This window comes from Hyperolius riggenbachi, chromosome 7, assembly GCF_040937935.1.
Source record: "Hyperolius riggenbachi isolate aHypRig1 chromosome 7, aHypRig1.pri, whole genome shotgun sequence".
NCBI lineage: Eukaryota > Metazoa > Chordata > Amphibia > Anura > Hyperoliidae > Hyperolius > Hyperolius riggenbachi.
The window spans coordinates 274085436-274111041 of NC_090652.1; the positions used below are offsets into that span (position 1 = coordinate 274085436).

Below are 25606 nucleotides of genomic sequence, written 5' to 3' on the forward strand. Positions count from 1 at the left end.
TGTGGTGGTAATGGGGTTCGATTTTCTGTTGACCAATGGACCCCTGGCCAGTCTCCACTAGAGTTGGGCCGAACCTCCGATTTTAGGTTCACGAACCCTGTTCGCGAACTTCCGCGAAAGGTTCGGTTCGCGAAAAAGTTCGCGAACCGCAATAGATTTCAATGGGGAGGCGAACTTTGAAAGTTTTAAAAAATTCTATCAGCTGGAAAAATGATAGAAAACATGTTTCAAAAGGTCTAATACCTGGAGCCACACCTAATTGAGTGAAATACACATCACTGCTGGCGGAATCCGCCCACCCTCCCTCCTCCAAGCAAGGTCCTTTATACCATTTGACTCAGTTGTCTGCCTACACTAATTAGTTATGGGACAGCTGCTACACACTCTGCTAGGGAGATTTTAACCTCCCTCCCGGAGGGAGGAGGATCTCTTCTGGCAGGGAATTATACTATTTTAAAAACCAGTATACATCATACCATAGCTGGGAATCAAACCCAGATCTTACTGTGTGGTGGGCACGTCACCCTAAGCACTGTACCACTACAGTAGTAAGTGAAGCTAGCCTAAAATGTACCATTTATGCTCAATGCAATAGAACCATTAGGTTGCTTAAAGGAGAACTGTAGTGAGAGGTATATGGAGGCTGCCATATTGATTTCCTTTTAAGCTATACCAGTTGCCTGGCAGCCCTGCTGATCTATTTGGCTGCAGTAATAATAATAATAATAATCCGAACATTTGTATAGCGCTTTTCTCCTGTCGGACTCAAAGCACTCAAGAGCTTCAGCCACAGGGACAGTGTTAAGGAGTCTTGCCTTGAACTCTTTACTGAATAGGTACTTGACCTAGCCAGGATTCAAACCCTGGTCTCCCATGTCAAAGGCAGAGCCCTTAACCAGTACACTATCCAGCCACTGCAGTGTGAAACACACCAGAAACAAGCATGCAGCTAATCTTGTCAGATCTTACAAAAATGTCAAACACCAGATCTGCTGCATGCTTGTTTAGGGTCTAGAGCTAAAAGTATTGGAGGCAGAGGATCTGCAGGATAGCCAGGTAACTGGTATTGCTTAAAAGGAAATCAATATGGTAGCCTCCATATACCTTTCACTACAGTTCTCCTTTAAAGGGAACCTTAAGGGCCCATTCACACTTGAGCGGGAATCGCACGATTCCCGCTCATGGCAAACCGCTAGCGGTTCTGCAAGAACCGCTACACAATGTAGCGAATGGCAGTGTTCTCACTGCCACGGTTGCGGTTAGCGATAACCGCAACCGCGCTGCATGCAGCTGTTTGCCGGCGACGAGCGTTCCGCGATTTGCGATCGGGATTAGCGCTAATCGCGATCGCTCCAAAACCGCTGCAGTGTCCAGTGATTTTTCCGCAATAATCGCAGGAAAATCAATCCCGCAAAACGCCGGCGGTAATCGCCAGCGTTCTGCGGTTCTAAGTGTGAATGGGCCCTAACTTGAGAGTGATATGGCTGTTTCCTGTAAACAATACCAGTTGCCTGGCAGTCCAGCTGATCTTTGTGACTGCAATAGTGGCTGAATCACACCCTGAAACAAGCATGCAGCTAATCCAGTCTGACTTCAGTCAGAGCACCTGATCTGTATGCTTGTTCAGGGGCTGTGGCTAAAAGTATTAGAGACACAGAATCAGCAGGCGATTCAGGCAACTGGTATTATTTTAAAAGGAAAAATCCATATCCTTCTCCGTTTAGGTTCCCTTTAAGGATTTGTAGTATAAAAGCCAACTCACATTGGCTGGGATTTGAACCTAAGTCTCACTGTATGGTGGGCAAGCACACTAACCCCTATACCAACTGAAGCTGGCCTAAAATTTACTATTTATGCTCAATACAAGAGAAAAAGTAGACAAGACAAATAACATTTATATCACACTTTTCTCCTGGCGGACTCAAAGGACCAGAGCTGCAGCCACTAGGGCATGCTCTATAGGCAGTAGCAGTGTTAGGAAAAGAGAGAGATATGAATCTACCTGGCTATCTGGGGTTCTCTTTGGACAACTGTTGAACACAAAAGAGAAGGCCATGTCTGGCTAAATATCTGTAAGCAGTGGCTGCATGGTGTAATGGATAAGGGCGCTGCCTCTGACAAAGGAGACCAGAGTTCAAATCTCAGCTCTGTCTGTTCAGTAAGCCAGCACCTATTCAGTAGGAGACCTTAGGCAAGTCTTCCTAACACTGCTGTCTTGTCTAATTTTTCTCTTGACAACTGTTGAACACAAAAGAGAAGGCCATGTCTGGCTAAATATCTGTAAGCAGTGGCTGCATGGTGTAATGGATAAGGGTGCTGCCTCTGACAAAGGAGACCAGAGTTCAAATCTCAGCTCTGTCTGTTCAGTAAGCCAGCACCTATTCAGTAGGAGACCTTAGGCAAGTCTTCCTAACACTGCTACTGCCTATAGAGCATGCCCTAGTGGCTGCAGCTCTGGTGCTTTGAGTCCGCCAGGAGAAAAGTGTGATATAAATGTTATTTGTTTTGTCTACTTTTTCTCTTGTATTGAGCATAAATGGTAAATTTTAGGCCAGCTTCATATGGTACAGTGGTTAGTGTGCTTGTCCACCATACAGTGAGACCCAGGTTCAAATCCCAGCCAATGTGAGTTGGCTTTTATGCTACAAATCCTTAAAGGGAACCTAAACGGAGAAGGATATGGATTTTTCCTTTTAAAATAATACCAGTTGCCTGAATCGCCTGCTGATCCTGTGTCTCTAATACTTTTAGCCACAGCCCCTGAACAAGCATGCAGATCAGGTGCTCTGACTGAAGTCAGACTGGATTAGCTGCATGCTTGTTTTAGGGTGTGATTCAGCCACTATTGCAGTCACAAAGATCAGCTGGACTGCCAGGCAACTGGTATTGTTTACAGGAAACAGCCATATCACTCTCAGTTAAGGTTCCCTTTAAAGGAGAACTGTAGTGAAAGGTATATGGTGGCTACCATATTGATTTCCTTTTAAGCAATACCAGTTACCTGGCTATCCTGCAGATCCTCTGCCTCCAATACTTTTAGCCCTAGACCCTGAACAAGCATGCAGCAGATCTGGTGTTTGACATTTTTGTAAGATCTGACAAGATTAGCTGCATGCTTGTTTCTGGTGTGATTCACACTACTGCAGCCAAATAGATCAGCAGGGCTGCCAGGCAACTGGTATAGCTTAAAAGGAAATCAATATGGCAGCCTCCATATACCTCTCACTACAGTTCTCCTTTAAGCAACCTAATGGTTCTATTGCATTGAGCATAAATGGTACATTTTAGGCTAGCTTCACTTACTACTGTAGTGGTATAGTGCTTAGGGTGACGTGCCCACCACACAGTGAGATCTGGGTTCGATTCCCAGCTATGGTATGATGTATACTGGTTTTTAAAATAGTATAATTCCCTGCCAGAAGAGACCCTCCTCCCTCCGGTAGGAGGGAGGAGGGAATAGGTAGCATGGTAGGAGGGAGGTGGCCAATTAAAATCTCCCTAGCAGAGTGTGTAGCAGCTGTCCCATAACTAATTAGTGTAGGCAGACAACTGAGTCAAATGGTATAAAGGACCTAGCTTGAAGGGCGGGTTCTCTAGCAGTGTGTTTGACAATAACATGTCTGCTGACAGTGAAATGGAGGGTAAAAATTTTGCTCAATAGAGCATTATGGGGGCGAATCGAACTTCCGCAAAAGTTCGCCTGATGCAGGCGACCGCGAACCCCCAAAGTTCGCCTGGAACCGTTCGCAGGCGAACCGTTCGGCCCAACTCTAGTCTCCACCCAAGTGTATGTGTCCCCCACTGGCCTGTGGTCAGTGCTGCATGCTTACCTGTCACACCAGTGCAAATCCTCACCTCTTCCTGTGTCCGGCTTTTGAATTGTCATCACGAGCGCCTGTACCACGAGACACCAGCACATGTACTGATGTCACTACATGTGGTGGTCTCACGTGGACCGTTGTACAGGCAGTTGCAATTTAGAAACCTTCAGACACAGCGGGAGACTAGGAGTTGCAATGGCATTAAAGGTGAGTCTTTTACACTCACCATGGGGCACATAGACGGGGGGGGGGTTGTCAGGCAGTGGCAGCTGCACTAGCTCAATTTCCAATAGATTTCATGCTGAAGTCTACTGGAAATCTATCTGCCCGACTCACCCCACTACAAAGCCATGCAGCACAATGAAGACCAAGAAAGGCCGTGTGCACTGAAAATCGTGGTCCGCTCTATACTCCCTCCAACCCCCAACCCACAGGTCATAACAAAATTCCAGATAAAACACACCACAGCTAAGACGAAAGAGGACTATGTGGAAAAATGGCGTAGTGAAATAAAACAGTCACAAAAGCTAACCATATACCAGTATCTACAAAGAGAATATAAAATGGCCCCATACCTGGAAAAGCTGCAAAACTCTCAAGAGAGGAACATCCTGAGTGTCTACAGATTGAGTGCTCACACCCTCGAAATAGAGTCTGGGAGACACAGAGAGACGTACAAACCCAGGGAGGAGAGACTATGCCAACACTGTGAGCAGAACACCCTTGAGGATGAAAGCCACTTCCTGCTGCACTGCCCCAAATATACTGCAAACAGGGACGCTTACTTTAAGCAATTGTTGGAACTATTCCCAGACTTTCTCACACTAGAAGATTAGAGAAAAACATATATCCTACACTATGTCACAGCATGCCACAGACGGAGAGGAGCATAACGGAACTGTAAACCTAAAAAAATGTCCACAGATTTCTTAGCCATTGTCCCCCTACCCCACCCCCTCCCATGTCCCCTATTTCCCATTGCTTTGGCAATACCTGTAATGAATCTTGGTCATGCCAATAAAGCTATCTTTGATTTGATTTGATTTGATTTGTGTGGGCAAGCAATATATACCTCTTCGATCAGCTTCAATCAGAGAGGGATCTATCTGATGGTCGATCTAGTGGCAGATCGACAAGTGTGTGGCTAATTTATCTCTTCATCCAACTATAATGTATCTATCATCCTGCTGTTCAGACAAAGGGAAGGCACAGACTTAATTTGTCTGCGAAGATTGCAGCTGATAGTACTCCCAGTCTGTGGAGCAAGCAGTAGCCAATGCTTGGGTTCTCGACCAGGTACAGTAAGTGATTAAAAGTAATTAATTCGACATCAGTTAACTAAGGAGATTCTGCACAGACTGAATCAAGCTCTGCAGCTGAATGTCTACACAGGTCCAGGAAAACATTTATGCCCGGAGTGTTTGATTTAATTCTATTATTGTTTAAATTCGCAGCTTATTTTTTAAAAAATTGAGTAAATAAGGTTATTCATTCCCTGGGATACAAAAAAAGCAATTCTAATATAAAACAATTTGGAAACCAGCACAATATATACCCACAGGCAGGAAAATGGAAGCGTTGGCAGCAAATTAAACTGGCAAGGAACAACCACTCACAGCGGTGGCAAATACAATCGCTCATCTATCATCTCCCCGACTCCATGGCAGAAAACTGATACCACCACTAGTCTACCCAGGCCATAGCAACAATCCGTAGAGCCAAACTGCCCAGCAATGCCAACATTCTAGCCTCGCCAAGCACGAAGGGGATCCAACTCATCGATTGGCTGTTCAGATTCCAAAACACAACTGGCCCTCGTACCTAGCAGGTTGTTTACGCCTTTCAAAGATAATTGTAGTGTACTTTTAAGGCTCTGTTCACAGGAAGCAAGCCTCTGATCACTAATGTAAATATATCATATATTATTAAAGTGGACCTGAACTTTTGTACAGGATACAAGGAAAACATAGAGAAATGCACCCTGTGTGTATTTAGAGAGTTAAGCCTGTCTAATTCCCCCTTACCTGTGACTAATCACCTCCGTAATTTGATTTCCCAGTTGTGTCAGCTCAGAAATCTCCCCGTCCACAGCAGAGCAGCTAATTTGTAAACACAAGATGTTAACCATATGTCTGCTTCCAGGGCAGCAAGAAGTAGACACACTGCAGATTTATTACAGGATTTGTAACAGCTGTAAGAAAGAAATGTTCTTCTTTAAAGGTTATTATGATCTTTTAAAGCAGGGAGGTTCTGAGTGCAAGGCCGCTTTAATAATATAATAATGTATTGCACTATTATGCAGTTATAAGAATTATAATCATAGTCTTGCCTTGATAAACAATACCCTATACCACAAAGGCCTATTATTATTCATGCTAGCATAGGGCTCATAAAATGTTTACAATTTTTGAACGTGGCACCGGTGCTGTTGCAAAGTGCCTTTGGAGGACTATTGTCACCACAGCCTCTACCTGCTACACACACTAGTTCGTGGTTACATTATTGAACGAATTCAGCATTAACCCTAAGATATGTGTAAAGGTAATTTTTTTTTTCATTTGTGCATGAGTGCATCCAGCCAGCACTATGATGAGTCCACAACAGTAATGGTCATGTCTATAATAACTCATGGAGAAGCATTGGATAAGTTTGGTCAGGTGATAGATATGTAAGTCTCTGATTTGCTAGTCATGATCATGTGCTAATGCAGTATGTGATAGCAGAAAATCAGAGCATTGCAATTCTATCAGCTGATGAACCAAATCATATGCTTCTCCACGAGTTCTCCTAGGCATGACCCTCCACACTTTGCAGTCAGGGCCGGATTTGTACTCTTTACCGCCCAAGACCACTGTCACCAGCCAACCCGCTTTGGTATAGGTAGCCAGATGGCCCCTCCCCTCCAGTATAGGTAGCCAGATGACCCCTCCCCCTTCCCTCTAGTGTAGGTAGCCTGATGACCCCCCCAGTATAGATAGCCAGATGACCCCTTTCCCCTTCCCTCTAGTATAGGTAGCCTGATGACCCTCCCCCCCGTATAGGTAGCCAGATGACCCCTCCCCCTTTCCCTCCAGTATAGGTAGCCAGATGACTCCCTTAATCCCTCCTTTTCCCATCCCCCTTTTAGTATAGGTAGCCAGCTCGCCTTCACACCACAGCAGCCATCAGTGTCACTCATTTCTCCGCTCAACTCCAGTGCAGAAGTTTCCTCTTCCTCTCCGTCTCCAATGCTGCCCAAGTCCATATCCGCCGGTCACAATGCAAATGTGTACAGAGAGCAATGTGGCTGCTGCACAGGCGGCTAGCAGCAGAGTACCGTGGTCAGGCACTCATCTGATCTCCCTGCATTGCAGCATTTTCAAGCTTGCAAATGCTGCACCAGTTTAGCCTGCTGCTTTGGTGCCCTTGCTCCTGTGGTGCCCTAGGCCATGGCCTAGGCGGCCTTGGCCTAAATCCGGCCCTGTTTGCAGTCCACACTTTGCAGTCCCAAGAACAACCATCAAGCTCAACTTTCTCCCAGCAGACCTCATTGTTCCACCTAGCATCAGGACTGGCTTCCAGCTATTCAGAAGCTGCCTTATTCCTAGGCCATATGCCTCTCTTGTAGGTAAAAACATAAATGATTTCTGCCACAACTAACTGTGTAACTGTGGTGCTTGTTTGTGCCAGTGGCAGTTACGATAAGGAGTTGGGGGACAAAATTTCATTGTGTACTATGCCAGATTTGAATTGCGCTTTTGGAAATAAAAACACGAAAACTACGGCAAAAACTACGGCATACCTAAAGCTCACAGACTTTGACTTAGATCAGGGTTATCCAGACTTTTTAGGCCAAGGGCCATGTCATCATTCTTCAGAGTTCTAGAGGGTCGAACTAGCGCAATTAAACACAGTTTTTGACGATTGTTGTTACACTATGCCAGCCTGTGACATTTTGTCGAATAAAACATTTCCACTGGAAATAACTGCCCATCAGTGGCTGTTACAGCTGCTGGCATAGTGGTGGCTTCTAATCAGTGGCCGCTACTGCTACAGTGGTGGCTTATAACCTAGACATGAGCAAAAAGGGAGGCAGAGTGGCGACACAAGGTGGCCCCTGCATGTGGTACCTCATCTACAGCCTGCGGGCCACATGGAATTAACAACTGTAGAGAGCTTTGGGGGCCACCGGAAAAGGCTCGGCAGGCCGGACTTTGGACATGCCTGACTTACCTGATATTTTTCTTCCTGATTTAGCCAGAGAGTAACAAAGAGATATGAATTCAAAGACCTTTACACTAAATCACCCTCTGTTGCCATGGTTTTAGTTCAAGTTGCCATGATTTTAGTTTGTTAAGTTATCTAAAAATTGTACCATTATTATGGAAGGTGCAAACTGAAATCCCAAGACAATTTGTACTTGCATTATGTCAGAAAAAGGACCGTGTAGCATTGATAGGTGTTACCATTTTTTTGGACAAAAAAAAACACTAAAACACACTTCAAGTATAACTACAGCAACACTTTAAGTTTTGTATCGCAGAGACAGTAGCAAATACTGTAAGCTGGAAATCATAACATTTTCATTATTCTTATTGATAAAGAAGTCATTTTGAACATGTCAAGAGGACCTTAGAATAAATCCAAAACATACATCTTACTTTTTTATTTATTTTTACCCTTGATCACTTTGGTGTGAACTGGATTGGCGCATATACAGTTGCTTGTGTCACCGGCGGTTCCAAACAGTATATAAAGATTTGGTAATAATATAGAAAACTCACCCGTAGTCTCCACTATACCCTCCAGGATGACGACGATTTCAAACTGCTCCGTCTGCATGGATCGCTGGGAGAGGTCATAGAAGGGGCTCTTGGCATCAATCACGTGGCAGATAGTGAGAGGGGACACCAGGAAGAGCTGATCAGCCCCCGTGCTGAATCCTACATCCAGTTCTAGCTGATCGAGAGGGAGGAACTCACCCTCGGGTGTCTGCCGAGACTAGACAAGCATGCAGGAGAGAAGAGAGGAGGACATTATCACTAGGATGGCAGTTTTCATGACAGCCTGACATTGCATTACATCACCGCAAACATCTGACATTTCCAATTACAGGAGATTTGTCTGCTCGCTGTACGTTGTGCGGCATCGTTCAGAAAGCCGGGAACAATATACAAGGCGGAGAGGGTTAGCAACCTTCAGCCTCAACGCTGATAAGAAGCTACCAGCCTAAGTGTGGAGTCAGCAGAACTGGAACATCAGAGATTTTGTGAAGGGTTATAGGCAGAGATGGATTTGTACATTTTACAGCCCAAGGCCCACTGTCACCAACCCCTCCTCCCCGCGCCATGCTCCCCCCATCCTTTGTGCTCACCTCATTCTGTATTCCCCTGTCCTGTGCTGAGCTCTTCCCGTCCTGTGCTCTGCTTCCCCATCCTGTGCTGTGTTCCACTGCTCCCCATCCTGTGCTGCTCCCGTCCTGTGCTTCTCCTTTTCTGAGCTCCCTCCATCTGTCCATCCTCGCACTGCTCACTTCTTGCTCTCTTGCCTGGCGCATAATTACAAACAGAGAGAGAAGCTGGAGATACCGGGCACTAGAGTGAGAAGTGAGCGGTGAGAGGATTGACATAGCTGGAATGTTCAGAGGAGGTGAGAGAAACATGGCTACCTCTGTGCCCGATACGCTGCATACTGGGCTAGGGGAGCACAGGACGGAGAGTGCTTTCTACTAGGACTCTGGGGGGAGGAGGGGGTTATTGTCACTCTGCCCATAAAACAGGTCTCTGACTGCTGCGGTTTACATGTTTGGCGGTTTAACTGCTTGATTGTGCCAGCCTGCTGCCCGACCCTTGCTTTCTTGGTGCCGTAGGCCATGGCCTTTGTGGCCTTGTCTCAAATGTGGCCATGGTTATAGGCAGTCAGTGATGTAACTACAATTCATGGGGCCCCACAGCAAAATTTTGATGCCCCCCCCCCAATGTTAACACCCATTGCCTCCCATTGGAGGCCCTGCAGCTCATCTCACAAGAGTCATAAAATTAGTGTGGCCATAATGATCTTCGCACCCATAACAAGAGCAGCCACAAATCCCCTGATCTGAAGTATAGTCCCCTGTATCTGAGAAAGGGAGGGTTAGTAGTTGGGGCCCCCCACAGCTCTGGGTATCCCTGGCGTTGCAGGGGCTGCTCTTCTCTAGTAACACCCCTTTAGGCAGTGGCTTCGCCATAGGAGATGCAGAGGTGGCAGCCGCAACACGGCCCCTTGACCAAAGGGTCCCTCTTTCAGCTGTTTCACTTTCTCTTCAGTGGTGCTCAGTGGCGGCTTTAGGATTTGTAGGTGCTATGCAGGTACTGGACCAATTTCTGGGGTAGCGCACCACGGCAAAAAATGGGTGTGGCCATAACCGGATGAGGGTGGAGCTAACTGTAATTTAAAGTGAACCCGAGGTGAGAGTGACATGGAGGCTGCCATATTTTTTTCCTTTTAAACAATACTAGTTGCCTGGCAGCCCTGCGGATCTATTTGGCTGCAGTAGTGAACTGAATTACACCAGAAACAAGCATGCAGCTGATCTTCTCAGTTCTGACAATATTGTCAGAAACCCCTGCTGTATGCTTGTTCAGGGTCTATGGCTGAAAGAATTAGAGGCAGAGGACCAGCACGGCAGCCAGGCAACTGGTATTGCTTAAAATGAGATCAATATGGCAGCCTCAATATTATTCTCACCTCGGGTTCTCTTTAAAAGTGCAACGCAATGACAGTGGGCCCAAATTTTGGTGTCCCTTTCCCCAGAAAATTCACATAATTGTGCAGGTTTTCTCAAGAAAATACACATAATGTGAGCAGATTTGCCCAGAAAATACATTCAATCATGTCGGTAGATTTGACCAAAAAACACCTTCAATCATGTGGTAGATTTGACCAGAAAACACGTTCAATCATGTGGCAGATTTGACCAGAAAACACGTTCAATCATGTGGCAGATTTGACCAGAAAACATGTTCAATCATGTGGCAGATTTGACCAGAAAATACGTGCAATCATGTCGGCAGATTTGACCAGAAAATAGTTCAATCATGTCAGCAGATTTGACTAGAAAATATGTGCAATCATGTCGGCAGATTTGACTAGAAAATACGTGCAATCATGTCGGCAGATTTGACCAGAAAATGCGTGCAATCATGTGGCAGATTTGAACAGAAAATACGTGCAATCATGTGGCAGATTTGACCAGAAAATACGTGCAATCATGTGGAAGATTTGACCAGAAAATACGTGCAATCATGTGGCAGATTTGACCAGAAAATACGTGCAATCATGTGAAAGATTTGACCAGAAAATACGTGCAATCATGTCGGCAGATTTGACCAGAAAATACGTGCAATCATGTGGCAGATTTGACCAGAAAATACGTGCAATCATGTGGCAGATTTGACCAGAAAATACGTGCAATCATGTGGCAGATTTGACCAGAGAATACATGCAATCATGTGTCAGATTTGACCAGAAAGTACGTGCAATCATGTGGCAGATTTGACCAGAAAATACGTGCAATCATGTGGCAGATTTGACCAGAAAATACATGCAATCATGTGGAAGACCTGACCAGAAAATACGTGCAATCATGTGGCAGATTTGACCAGAAAATACATGCAATCATGTGGAAGATTTGACCAGAAAATACGCGCAATCATGTCGGCAGATTTGACCAGAAAATACGTGCAACCATGTGGAAGATTTGACCAGAAAATACGTGCAATCGTGTGGCAGATTTGACCAGAAAATATGCGCAATCATGTGGCAGATTTGACCAGAAAATACATGCAATCATGTGGAAGACCTGACCAGAAAATACGTGCAATCATGTGGCAGATTTGACCAGAAAATACATGCAATCATGTGGAAGATTTGACCAGAAAATACGCGCAATCATGTCGGCAGATTTGACCAGAAAATACGTGCAACCATGTGGAAGATTTGACCAGAAAATACGTGCAATCGTGTGGCAGATTTGACCAGAAAATATGCGCAATCATGTGGCAGATTTGACCAGAAAATACATGCAACCATGTGGCAGATTTGACCAGAAAATACATGCAATCATGTGGAAGACCTGACCAGAACATACACCTGCTAATATAAATAAAAAAAAAAAAACATTTACTCACCTGCAGCAGACCTCCTGTCCTGGCCTCCATCTGGCACGCAGCTCCCATGATCCTCTGCAGCCAGCAACTGAAACTCCAGCGCTGAGAGCAGGGCTACGGGAAAATGGTACCCAAATAGCGACCCGGCGTACGGTTTGGGAACCGTTCGCAACATCTCTACTGCCTGCATTACCCCACGCTGAGAGCAGGGCTACAGGAAAATGGCCGCCCAAAGCCCTGCACTGCAATCTCAAAGTCTCCAGAGCAGGGCTTCAGACGCCATTTTACCGTAGCCCTGCTCTGCCACTGCCGGAGCTGCGGGCTGCTGCTGCCAGTGAACTGACACGGCATCTATTAGACGCCGAAAGTAATTTCACGCTGGGTGCTTTAGGGGTGCTTGGAGAATTTTAAGGGGTGCTTCAGCACCCCAAAACACCCCCCTGGCGCCGCCACTGGTGGTGCTGTAATGCTACTGATCACCTATTTATGTGTTTGAATAGCAGTACTCATTGCAGCAACCCTGTTAGGAAACAAAAGTTAAAAAAAAAGCTACCATACTTACCTGAGTAGTGGGAAACCTCTGGATTTTTCAGAGGCTCCATAGAGCCTCCTCCCAGGAAAGCATTGCTCCTCCAGTAGAGGACAGGATGGAGACAGCAATATCAATAATAACTTGTAATCTGACAGAACCTTTTCATCTCTTTATTTTAAGCGGTCTGAGTCATTCCCCTGGAGCAAGTATGCAGATCAGAAAACAAAATCTGTACACCTGATCTGTTACCAAGGGAGTGACTCACAAAGTATTCCATCCAGAAAATCAGCATTACAGCTAGGAAACCAGAGAGAACTTTTTGTGAAGGAGATCAAAATGGTAGACTCCAAAACTTGTACTTTAAAAAATGTACAATACCTATAATATGAACATCGTCTTTATTTACACAATAGGGGTAAAAAGGCGCCCAGGTTTCAATAAAACTATGCGAAAAACTAGTAATAATGTAAAGAGTGAGGTGGTTTACCTCAATGATGACAATCATACATGAAACAAGATTTATTAGCACAGGCAACGCGTTTCACAGGTTCAAGCCCACTTCCTCAGGCCAATACAAGCGAATAGAATAGTCAAAACGCATGAGGCTCAATACTATGTTGGCAACATTACATATATAACACTATGACTATCGTCATTGAGGTAAGCCACCTCACTCTTTACACTTTTACTGTTTTTTAACCTAAACCTAGTTTTATAAACGTGGGTGCCTCTTTACCTCTATTGTGTGCACATATCCCCCATCACTGAGACGTTGGAGGGAACCCCTCCCTTCACCTGGTGGACAATCAGTGATTTTTCCCCAGTGAGTGCGACCGTACCTAGTCCGCTGTTGGACACCCCAAGTGGAGTCAGTTTCATTGTCTCCACCTGCTTCAAGTGGTTGGTTGCCCCTACTGCAAACCACCTTTGTGAGTAGCCTATTTTGTGACTAATATTTGCACTTAATTTGCCTACTAACGTACTATGCTATCCGAGCTCTAGTTATTTCTGTGTCTTTTCCTTTTTAGGGTGCCAAGACACCCCATCCTTCCACATTGTCCTTATCTACATAATTACATATATTTGTTGAAAAAAAAGACTCATCTGCAAAGCTTAAAGAGGAACTCCAGCAAAAATAATAAAAAAGTGCTTCATTTTTACAATAATTATATATAAATGATTTAGTCAGTGTTTGCCCATTGTAAAATCTTTTAAATCTCTGATTTACATTCTGACATTTATCACATGGTGACATTTTTACTTCTGGCAGGTGATGTAGTTGCTGCTTGCTTTTTTGGCAGTTGGAAACAACTGCAAACAGCTATTTCCCACAATGCAACAAGGATCACAGACAGGAAACTGCCAGGAACATGGTCCTCAGAGTTTCTTGTGTGAGGGGTTTCACCACAATATCAGCCATTTAGCGCCCCCTGATGATCCGTTTGTGAAAATAATTAGATTTCTCATGTAAAAGGGGGTATCAGCTACTGATTGGGATGAAGTTCAATTCTTGGTCACGGTTTCTCTTTAAGATCATCACCCAGCCCTGGAAGTTTGAAACAGAGGAAGACAATACAAAACTGTAGTTGACACCAAGTATACATTGCAGGCAATTACTAGAGATGGCCCCAACGGTTCGCCTGCACGTTAGGCCTGCAATTTAGCATTCAATGTGATTTCTGCCCTTAAAACGCTGCTTTGCGTCAAATCCAGATTTTTCCCCGGGACTTTTGCCATCTATCCCACTCATCCATGCAAAAACTCAGATGTTAGACCCCTTGAAACATCTTTTCCATCACTTTTATGGCCAACATCAGTGTTTCTAGTTTTCAAAGTTCGCCTCCCCATTGAAGTCTATTGCGGTTCGCGGAAGTTTGCGCGACCTGAACTTTTGTGGAAGTTCGCGAACCGAAAATCGGAGGTTCAGGCCATCTCTAGCAATTACATGTATTCATTCATTGAATCTAAGGCCCTTTATGAAGTAGCTAGTAGTAACTATGCCTCTCATTGGTTGTAACAAAGGCCTGCAGTCCCTCTATAAAGCCCATCTGCAAGCACAGACCTAAAAACACCGTCAGCATAATAATCAAAGTGCTCAGATGTTACCTGCTAAGCAGGGCCGGGCCGAGGCAGAGGCTGGAGAGGCTCCAGCCTCAGGGCGCAGTGTAGGAGGGGGGCGCACAATTCATTCAGCTGTCATTCACAATTGTGTTTGAAGCAGAAAGAAATAAGAAAAGGGGATACCTGACAGTGACTGCAAGCCATATAACTAGAGATTAAGGTGTTGGGGAGGTTGGGGGCCCTGGGGCACCTCATAGTCTGATAGCAATCAGTGTGTGAAGGCTAGAGTGGGAGGGATGGAGGGGCGCACTTTGCTGTCTCAGCCTTGGGTGCTGGAGGACCTTGTCCTGTCTCTGCTGCTAAGTGAAAAAGGAAGCTTTTGCGACTAAAAAATGGAAAATGGTGTTCACCGGACCAGAAGCATAATGAGGTGGGATATTTCCTTTCAGTATCTGTGGGTGGAACTGCTGCTGACTCCTAGATTGCATCACTCCTACTGTTTAGACTGAAAGGGGAAGGTACAGTCTGAATGTAACTGTCAAGAATGCAGCCTATAACACATACAGGTTGTTGTGCATTAAGGAGACACTGAAGTCTCTTAAAAATCCTCTTTTTATTACAAAATTGTCTTTAACATTATTGTGTAATCCCCCCTAATTCCCCCTTCCCTCCCCCCCACAAAATCCACAACTTTCTTGGTCGTGGACTTTGCTGCTGTTGGAGGCAGAGCTTTCAGCCACAGCTCTGCCTCCATGCCCGTCTATTAGCGGCGGTTCTCTGCCACTCCCCGCCCCTCCCAGTGAAGGAAGACTGAGAGGGGCGGCGGAGAGGCGGCGATCTGGGCTGATAGACGCACTGAGAGGCAGAGCTGCGGCTCATAGCTTTGCCTCTTACTGAAGCGCAGGATGGCTTGCCCCCCGGGGAGTTCGGGGGGGGGGGTTCGTGAGATTACAACGGCGGGGATGCGGCGGTTTAGGTAGGGTAATAATGTTAAACACGATTTTGTAATAGAAAGAGGATTTTTAAGAGACTGCAGAGTCTCTTTAAGTGGCTAGTGTTTTGGCTCCTGACCTGGTTTCTTGAACACTTATCAAAGTCACTGATTCACAAGATTCTTGTGGTCTAAGTTCGACAAATAACTTGCAAACTTGCCAGCAGAGATTTAGCTAATTCCTACTTTGAACCAATCACATTACTCCCTGTCCTTCAGAGGAGCTCACAGTTATATCACCGCCATGGTATACCGACAGTTAGGTAAACTACCAGTATGGGGTTTTTCAGTTGGGGGGGGGGGGGGGCTTTTGGTGAATTATTTTTAGTTATTTTTTATTTTTTTGGGTTTATTGCTAAACAAAAATTCATTGTGAGAGAAACCTGAGGCATATGTAGGACTCTCAAGCAAACTCTGCACTGGTGGGAAGATCACTCACATGGCACCTTAGACAAGTGACTAGAGCCTGGAGATACCTCTCTGACCTCTTTCAATACTCCCTTATCCAACCCCACAAAAAAAGAAAAACTAGGTAGAAATAAGGGAATTCAAAATTAGTAACTTGCCGAGACTCCTGTTTCACCTTAGCCCATCTCTGCCAAGGGCAAAACTGCAGGGGTGCCCAGAGCTGTAAGGGGGCCCCAATTACTCCTACACTCCCTCCAATAACCGGGGCCATACTTCAGATCAGGTGTCTTGTGGCTACACTTGTTATGAGTGTGAAGATCATGATGGCCACACTTGTTTTATGACCCTTTCAAGGGTAGGCAAAGGGATAGAGATGATTTGTAATCTGCTAATCGGCTATCCATAACAACAATTTGGACGTTCGTGATTTTGTGTAATACATTTGGAATTTTGCATGAATTTGGCAATATTTTGTGCTGACTTTAGCTAAGTATGTTAAAGAGAACCCGAGGCGGGGTTCTGACTATGCAATCCACGTACAGAGGCTGGGTCTGCCATCGTTACCAAAATTGCTACATATGCTAAAGAGAAGAGTGGGAACAAGTTAAAAATGCAAAGGAAACATGTTTTTTAAACTCAGAAAATAAAAAAAAAATAATAATAATAATTTGCATTTTAAAATTCCATGGCATGTATTGGGGAATTGCTAATAACTGATAAAGTCGGCACAAAATGACTCAAAAACTACAAGAAATTGCAAAATTATGGTTACTGATTATGCTTACAAACAAAATGAATTCATTTATTCATTTTCCCGAAATGTCACATTATGATTTTGCACTGTAATTGCAAATTACGATTATGCAAAATTTGTGCTTATTCCTACAAAGGATATGAATATTGGGGGGCACCATCAAAGTATTGTTGGGGGGGCTCCCATGGTTTGTAGTAACACCTCTGATCTCTGCTGATTATGCTGGTTTTGAGTCCAGAGCCCTGGGCCTGTAAGGAAAAAGCTCTAAACACTCGGTATAATGCTGCTTTTTATAGAAAATGTATTGAACACACCTTCCAGATCTACATTTATTCCTCATGGGATTCCCGCCAAATGTCTATCGACTGCTTGTTTGGATTGATAAGTAGAGTCGGCGTCTGTATTTTTCCACTGTAAAAAACACATTTCCTGAACAATCACGGCATCCTGCGCGCATCCCATTAACATGCCCTTCCTAAGGATTCGCTTTCTCCTGCCTCGCAGCATTGTATAAATATATCGATTCGCGCAATGGCCGGCTTTTCTAGATCCGTGGAAAATTCACCTCCGGCAGTGACAGCTGAGGAAGACCAATGTCTGAAATAATGGAATCCAATTGTAAAAGAAAGGGTGGAAATAAATAAAAATCAGGCAGCCTGCTCATTTTTTCACTCCTAGAAATATTTGTAAATAAAGTTCACATGTGCAGAAGAGTAACTAATACACCTGAAATATAGTCAACTTTGAGTTGACTCCCACATATTCAATAGTGTTGATTGTTGTGAGTTTTCACTAAAGTCATTTTCGCATCGAAAATGCTATTTTTGAATTTGAGAATTTTTTTTGCTATAATAGCTCGCATTTTGAAGTTTTTCACTAAAACATGAAAAATGTATATTTTACCACGAAAAGCCTTAAAACACGGAAAAATGATATTTTACCACGAAAAACTGTGCTTCTAATAATCAACATTTTTACCATAAAATTTTGCAAAAAGCGCAAACAATTTGAAAATTAACAAAACTTACTTTTGATGACATTTTCGCTTAAAAATCGAATTTAACATTATTTTCATGAAAATTAATGCAAAAACAATACTGCCATTTTTTGCTCATCACTGATATTCAACCCGCTAACTCTGAAAATTGTGAAGACTTAAAGAGAGTCTGAAGCGAGAATAAATCTCGCTTCAGACCTCACAGATAACAGGGGCATGCGTGCCCCTGCTAAAACGCCGCTATCCCGCGGCTTAACGGTGGTCCCTTCACCCCCAAATCCCCTCCGTGCAGCCAGGGAGCGCTTCCGCATTGGGGCAGGGCTAGCCGCCGCAGCCCTGCCCCACGCGCGTCTGTCAGCGCGTATCTCCGCCTCTCCCCCGCCCCTCTCAGTCTTCCTTCACTGAGAGGGGCGGGGGAGAGGCGGCGATGCACGGCTGATAGACGCGACTGGAGGCAGGGCTGCAGCCGTTAGCCCTGCCTCCAGGAGCGACCAAGTCTGCGACCAAGTGTTGCAGTGGGGGGTTTGGGGGTGAAGGGACCCCCGTTTAGCGGCGCGATAGTGGCGGTTTAGCAGGGGCACACGTGCCCCTGCTAACTATGAACTCTGAAGCAAGATTTATTCTCGCTTCAGAGTCTCTTTAAGCGTAAGTTGTAAACAAAAGTATAGCCATCTTCCCTATAACAAGTGAAGCCATGTGCCCCCATCAATATTTCCATTTGGCTCCATAACATGTATTGATATGTTCCCACATAACAAATATTGGCAAGTACACTTGCAGCAAGTTTTGCCATGTCCTTCCCATACCAAATATTATAATATCGGCAGGAAACAGATCCCTCTGTGATCAGCTAGAGAACTGCCTTGTGGTCGATCTGACTGTACATCGCCTGATGCAGGGGCATAGCAATAGGGGTTGCAGAGGTAGCCACCGCATCGGTGCCCTTGGGCCAGAGGGGCCCCGAAGGGCCCTCCCTTAACTACAGTATTAGCTCTCTATTGGTCCTATGCTCATGATAATAACTTCTATAGATACTTTGAATAGTGGTAATCATTTACAAACTGTTCCCCATCCCCTTCTTGCACCTCTGACACTGTAGTTGCCATTGGCAGGTTTTGGTGCGCCGTATCAATTGTTATGTATAGAGTGCTTGTAAAACTTGCACCGGGGCCCATAGCGCCTTAGTTATGCCACTGGCCTGATGTATGGACACCTTAAAGAGAACCTGAACTGAAAATAAAAAGTCAAAATAACCATACACCGGTCATACTTACCTCCTGTGTAGTCTACTCCTCAATCTCTTCCTCCTCTCCTGCATCCCATTTGTCCACTGTGATCAATGGAATTCTCCATCCTCCATTTTAAAAATGGGCATTACCCCATAACAGCTTCATGGACAGCACATTGTTAAACTGTAATATCACTCACTTGAGCCATAGGGAAACATGCACATTGCCTTGCACATCCAGTTGTAGCTGATATATAACTGACAGCAAGTGGTATATTTCAGTTCTGACACAATATTATCAGAACTGGAAGGGATCAATATAAGAAGAAAATGGTGAGCTTCTGAGAGGAACTGACGGTGAGGTAAATATGTAATATTCATTTGCAGCTATGTCATGTTTTTATTTAAAACATTTTTACTCGCTTCAGGTTCCCTTTAAATGGTATGGAGTCTGCTTCTTCAGGAAGGTATTGGAAAAAAAAAAAAAAGCTAACAGTAGCTAAGGAAAAGTCTTTGCTTAAACATGCAAAGCACATGTTACGATTTCCTAAATGACCTCATTTGTCATAGTGACACGCATGGACACAATCTGCAGCACGCTGCAGGGGAGGGCTCCTAGTTAACGACTAAAAATAGAACCATGGGTGGCGATAAACTTGAGAAAAAAATATCAACTATTTTCAAATTAAACCTGTAGCAACATGAAAAAACATATGTAATCCCATATGGCGAGCGTGCTTTAAGAACAGCCAAATTAACGCTGTTTTATGAAAAAATACACATTATGTTTACTGGTATTACTCATGCTGCAATGCTGTTGTTAAGTTTTAGTTTTCCCTATTTGAAGTGCATCATTTCCTGAAACTTTTTGTTTTTGTAGTGGGTAGTAGACAGTCCATAAGATCTCAGAGCCAAATATCATTAGTATTTATATGGCGCTGACATCTTCTGCAGCACTTTTACAGCAAAGTCCCCATTATTATTATTATTATTGATTTATAAAGCGCCAACATATTCCGTGGCGCTGTACAAAGTAACCATTATCCAGAACTCAGGCAACTGGAAGTCTCAACTAACCGACATGCCTGAGGTGGACAAGGGGAACAGTAATTTTGCCATTTTCAGAGATTTGAAGCAACTTACCAATTCTTCAAGCCCCATCTTCTACACTTCTGAAGCTTAGCTTCCAGCGTCCCTGTACAGGTCCCGGCATGTCATGTGGCCCGGGCCGCATCAGGTCTGGTCACATCAGGGCTGGTCCTAGACTTTTTGCTGCCCGATCCAAACTTGTGGGAATGTCCCCCCCCCCCCCCCTTCCTTCCCGATTTGGAATTATCACACAGCATCCGACAACTTACTCTGATTCATTTAATTCAAATTAAACACTGCTGCTCTCCTGTCCCCCCTCCTCGCTCACTGTCAGACTCCTCACACAGCACAATAAGCTGCTTTCCCTTGATGATGACCTCTTCACCTTGCTCACAGTACAAAAAAGCTGCCCCTGTAATCTCTGCACCTGATGCAAGTGTTTCACCTTGCTTCATGACAGAACCGGCCCTGGGTCACATGTTAAGCTGAGACTCATTCACACAGGATGCCGAAAAGCCACTGGGAGCTACAGGAAGTTAGAAGATGGTGTTCGGAGGATAGGTAAGTCATTTCTCCGGCACAAGTTTTGTGCTATTTTTGGCCAGTTGCAGAAGCAACTATCAAGCACACAAATCCGGCACCAGGCAATCCCTGTCTGTGTCAGATACTGTGGACCTTGCTGTATATAGTCTTGTTGCTAACTGTCCCTCAGCGGGGGCTCACAATTTTATCCCTACCGTTGTCCATTGTAGCCGGGCAGGGGAAGGGGAAGTCAGCCAGACAGACACAGGGAGAATCTACATCCGCTGAATGTGCTCTTTGTCCCTCTGACTTCTCTAACCCTTCCCTAGCACCCCCTACCTAGTCAAACCCTGATGTCACTCTCCTGGCGGATCAACTTGCCCAAGCGCTGTCCTAGGACATTGTCCTCCCAAATCACCCGTCCTCAGTGTGCCACTCTGCTTTACACCTCCTCCATAGGTTCCCCCACCCCCCCTTCCTGCATTAGCAACAGAACGTGTCTCTAGCCTGTAGGCAAGTGACATACAGCCTCACCCCGTCGGCAGGTCAATGACATGCAATTTCAGTTTGAATGCAGATTATATGTAAATTGTATCAAGCTTAGAATTGGGCCAATCACAACTTAAAGGGATTGCATTTGACTGGTCTAATTCCAAGCTGCATGAAATTTTTATCTCATTTGACGATCTCTAATTATCAGTCACACATATCAGATAATACTACCAATAGTTCAGGGTCTATGGCTAATAGAGGCAGAGGTTCAGCAGGAGAGCCAGGCAACCAGTATTGTTTAAATGGAATTATATATGTCAGTCTCAATATCCCTCTCAATCCAGGTGTAATTTCAGAATAGCACTAATCACATTAACTGGGCTACCTTGCTCCTGCCTTGTTTTATAATGCTTCCCGCAATCCAGTCCTCCAGCAACTTTGTGCTTCCAGCTTGAACATGCACACTGAGCATTCCACAGTTCTTGAGTCTATCCATAAGGTCAAGGCATAATTTGCAATTATGGGGACCACCAGCAACATATTCAGGAGGTTCCTAACCCCCTTCTCACTTCTCCATTTATGACATTAACAGTCTGCGAACCCGGTCTGGCCATCATGCTCTACATTCCACGTGAAAGACCAACACAAAGTGGTGTACACATGAGAAGTGGAACGAAAATCATACATGATTCCAAACATTTTTTACAAATAAATAACTGCAAAGTGGGGTGTGCGTAATTATTCAGCCCCTTTGGTCTGAGTGCAGCCAGTTGCCCATAGACATTGCCTGATGAGCCAGTTGCCCATAGGCATTGCCTGATGAGTGCTAATGACTAAATAGAGTGCACCTGTGTGTAATCTAATGTCAGTACAAATACAGCTGCCCTGTGACGGCCTCAGAGGTTGTCTAAGAGAATTTTGGGAGCAACAACACCATGAAGTCCAAAGAACACTCCAGACAGGTCAGGGATAACGTTATTGAGAAATTTAAAGCAGGCCTAGGCTACAAAAAGATTTCCAAAGCCTTGAACATCCCACAGAGCACTGTTCAAGCGATCATTCAGAAATGGAAGGAGTATGGCACAACTGTAAACCTACCAAGACAAGGCCGTCCACCTAAACTCACAGGCCGAACAAGGAGAGCGCTGATCAGAAAAGCAGTCAAGAGGCCCATGGTGACTCTGGACGAGCTGCAGAGATCTACAGCTCAGGTGAGGGAATCTGTCCATTGGACAACTATTAGTCGTGCACTGCACAAAGTTGGCCTTTATGAAAGAGTGGCAAGAAGAAAGCCATTGTTAACAGAAAATCATAAGAAGTCCCATTTGCAGTTTGCCACAAGCCATGTGGGGACACAGCAAACATGTGGAAGAAGATGCTCTGGTCAGATGAGACCAAAATTGAACTTTTTGGCCAAAATGCAAAACGCTATGTGTGGCGGAAAACTAACACTGCACATCACTCTGAACACACCATCCCCACTGTCAAATATGGTGGTGGCAGCATCATGCTCGGGGGGTGCATCTCTTCAGCAGGGACAGGGAAGCTGGTCAGAGTTGATTGAAAGATGGATGGAGCCAAATACAGGGCAATCTAGGAAGAAAACCTCTTGGAGTTTGCAAAAGACTTGAGACTGGGGCGGAGGTTCACCTTCCAGCAGGACAACGACCCTAAACATAAAGTCAGGGCAACAATGGAATGGTTTAAAACAAAACATATCCATGTGTTAGAATGGCCCAGTCAAAGACCAGATCTAAATCCAATAGAGAATTTGTTGCAAGATCTGAAAACTGCTGTTCACAAACGCTGTCCATCTAATCTCACTGAGCCGGAGCTGTTTTGCAAAGAAGAATGGGCAAGGATTTTGGTCTCTAGATGTGCAAAGCTGGTAGAGACATACCCTAAAAGACTGGCAGCTGTAATTGCAGCACAAGGTGGATCTACAAAGTATTGACTCAGGGGGCTGAATAATTACACACACCCCACTTTTCAGTTATTGATTTGTAAAAAATGTTTGGAATCATGTTTGATTTTCGTTCCACTTCTCACGTGTACACCACTTTGTAGTAGTCTTTCACGTGGAATACCAATAAAATTGATTCATGTTTGTGGCAGTAATATGACAAAATGTGGAAAACTTCAAGGGGGCCGAATACTTTTGCAAGCCACTGTATGGCCTGCCCCTCCCCCATAAGTCCTCCTTTGCCCTTTGGAGTAGATCTGCACACCAATGCTAATAGATTTGGCACTACAGAGTGCAATATGTAAGTTTGTACTGCTGAAATCAACCCTGGAAGAGTAGGACTGATGAAGCAGTGCCTGGGTGCATTGTTGGAAGGGTTACAAAATACTGTAGAACACAATGGTGAAAACTTGGTAATGGGTTTAGATTAACCTCATCATTATAACATCTAAGCACAAACTAATTAAAACACAAAACGAAAAAAAAATAAGCACTTTCATTTCCCCCCTCCCCCCTGGGATCACGATCAGTCATCACAGTGCATCAATAAATAACAGAAATAAATCGCACTGAGCTCACCTAGCTGCTGTGGGTTTGTTCTTTGATCTCCAAGTGCAAGAGATAAGTTTGAATTTAAAGTAGAGAGATTCTGTGTGCAAGCTGCATTGAGCTATTTTTACACCACTCTCTTAGATTCAGAATTTATTCACCAAGTATGACTAGTGTCGCACCCGGAATTACTTGTGGTTTGCTATGCTCACTATGCTACTCTGATAAAGCGTGTTAACTTTGATAAGGCGTGTTAACTTTGATAAGGCGCGCTATCTCTGATAAGTAGTGTTAACTCAGATAAGGCGCATTATCTCTGATAAGGCGTGTTAACTCGGATAAAGTATGCTATTTGTCTTAGTGAATCAAGCCCATAATGTTAACAGCATGCAAGGTAAATAAATACAATGGGATAGGCAAACAAAACGAGCATACTTTAGGGCATAAGGCAAGCTGGGCCACTGAGACAGTGGTGCTCAGCAGAGCTCGAATATTCGAGTAGCTCGAATATTCGAGCTCTTTTTCAGCTATTCGAGCTCGGTATTCGAGCTCCGAATAGCTGGAGCTATTCGAATGGGCTATCCGAGTACACTCGAATAGCCCATTCACTATTCGAGCTATTCGAGCAACCCGGCGCTATTCGAGCTCGGTACCGAGCTCGAATAGCGTCATAGCCCAGATTGATGTCCTTAGAGCCAATCAGAGGGCTCCCAGGCCCTCTGACGGCAGCCAATCACAGAGGGGGACCCTGGCCAGCCCCTACCCTATAAATAGCGGCCGCCATGTTCCGTTTCTCCATGCTTGCCTGAGACTTGTACAGAGAGAGAGTTGCTCCTTTGTGCTTTGGCTTAGCAAGTGCTCTATTGTGATCATTTACCTAGCGTTTTTGCTCACCTACACCTGCCATATACACCTATATTGTTGTTAGTTAGATAGACATTGTATTTTAGTTAGTAGCTTGTGTGTTACATTAGAGACAGGCAGCTGCTGCAAGCTTACAGGTTTAGGCCTCAGGGGGGCCTTGCCTCTGTGGGCAGCTGTCCTCTGTTTATTTCTCTCATCTATACCAGTATTTCTGCTGTCCTTTACTAATAGTATTGTAGTTATACTGTACTAGGAGTAGGACACTCACTGACTGTCACTGTTTATAGGCTACTAGCTAGCTCCTGCGTGTGTGCACTCACTCACTGTCTGTGTGTACACACACTCTATTTCCTTCTGATTACTGATAGATTATTGTTAGTTAGTTGTACTTACTTACTACTTACTCTTACTGTACCCGTAGGGACACTCACTGTCACTGTTCATATAGGCTACTAGCTCCTGCGTGTGCGCACTGCACTCACTGTCTGAGTGTACACACACAACACACACTCTATTTCCTTCTGATTGCTGATTGATTATCGTAATTAGTTAGTTCTACTTACTGTTACTACTTACTCTTACTGTACTAGGAGTCTAGGACACTCAGTCACTGTCCATAGGCTACTAGCTCCTGCGTGCGTGCACTCACTGTCTGAGTGTACACACACCCACACTCCATTTCCTTCTGATCGCTGATTGATTATCGTAATTAGTTAGTTCTACTTACTGTTACTACTTACTCTTACTGTACTAGGAGTCTAGGACACTCAGTCACTGTCCATAGGCTACTAGCTCCTGCGTGCGGTCACTCACTGTCTGAGTGTACACACACCACCCACACTCCATTTCCTTCTGATCGCTGATTGATTATTGTAATTAGTTAGTTCTACTTACTGTTACTACTTACTCTTACTGTACTAGGAGTCTAGGACACTCAGTCACTGTCCATAGGCTACTAGCTCCTGCGTGCGGTCACTCACTGTCTGAGTGTACACACACCACCCACACTCCATTTCCTTCTGATCGCTGATTGATTATTGTAATTAGTTAGTTCTACTTACTGTTACTACTTACTCTTACTGTACTAGGAGTCTAGGACACTCAGTCACTGTGTTCATAGGCTACTAGCTCCTGCGTGCGGTCACTCACTGTCTGAGTGTACACACACCACCCACACTCCATTTCCTTCTGATCGCTGATTGATTATTG

The 25606-nt window shown here is 44.6% G+C and overlaps 1 protein-coding gene across 2 annotated transcripts in view; it reads right to left on the reverse strand.

Moving 5' to 3' along the window:
• Positions 1–25606, reverse strand: part of KCNJ3 (potassium inwardly rectifying channel subfamily J member 3) — a 324979-nt gene that overhangs the window by 255727 nt on the left and 43646 nt on the right. For both annotated transcript variants that reach the window (XM_068245763.1, XM_068245764.1), the window contains exon 2: positions 8585–8801. In XM_068245763.1, coding sequence (XP_068101864.1) covers positions 8585–8801 — 217 coding nt within the window. The remainder of the gene's footprint in view (positions 1–8584; positions 8802–25606) is intronic.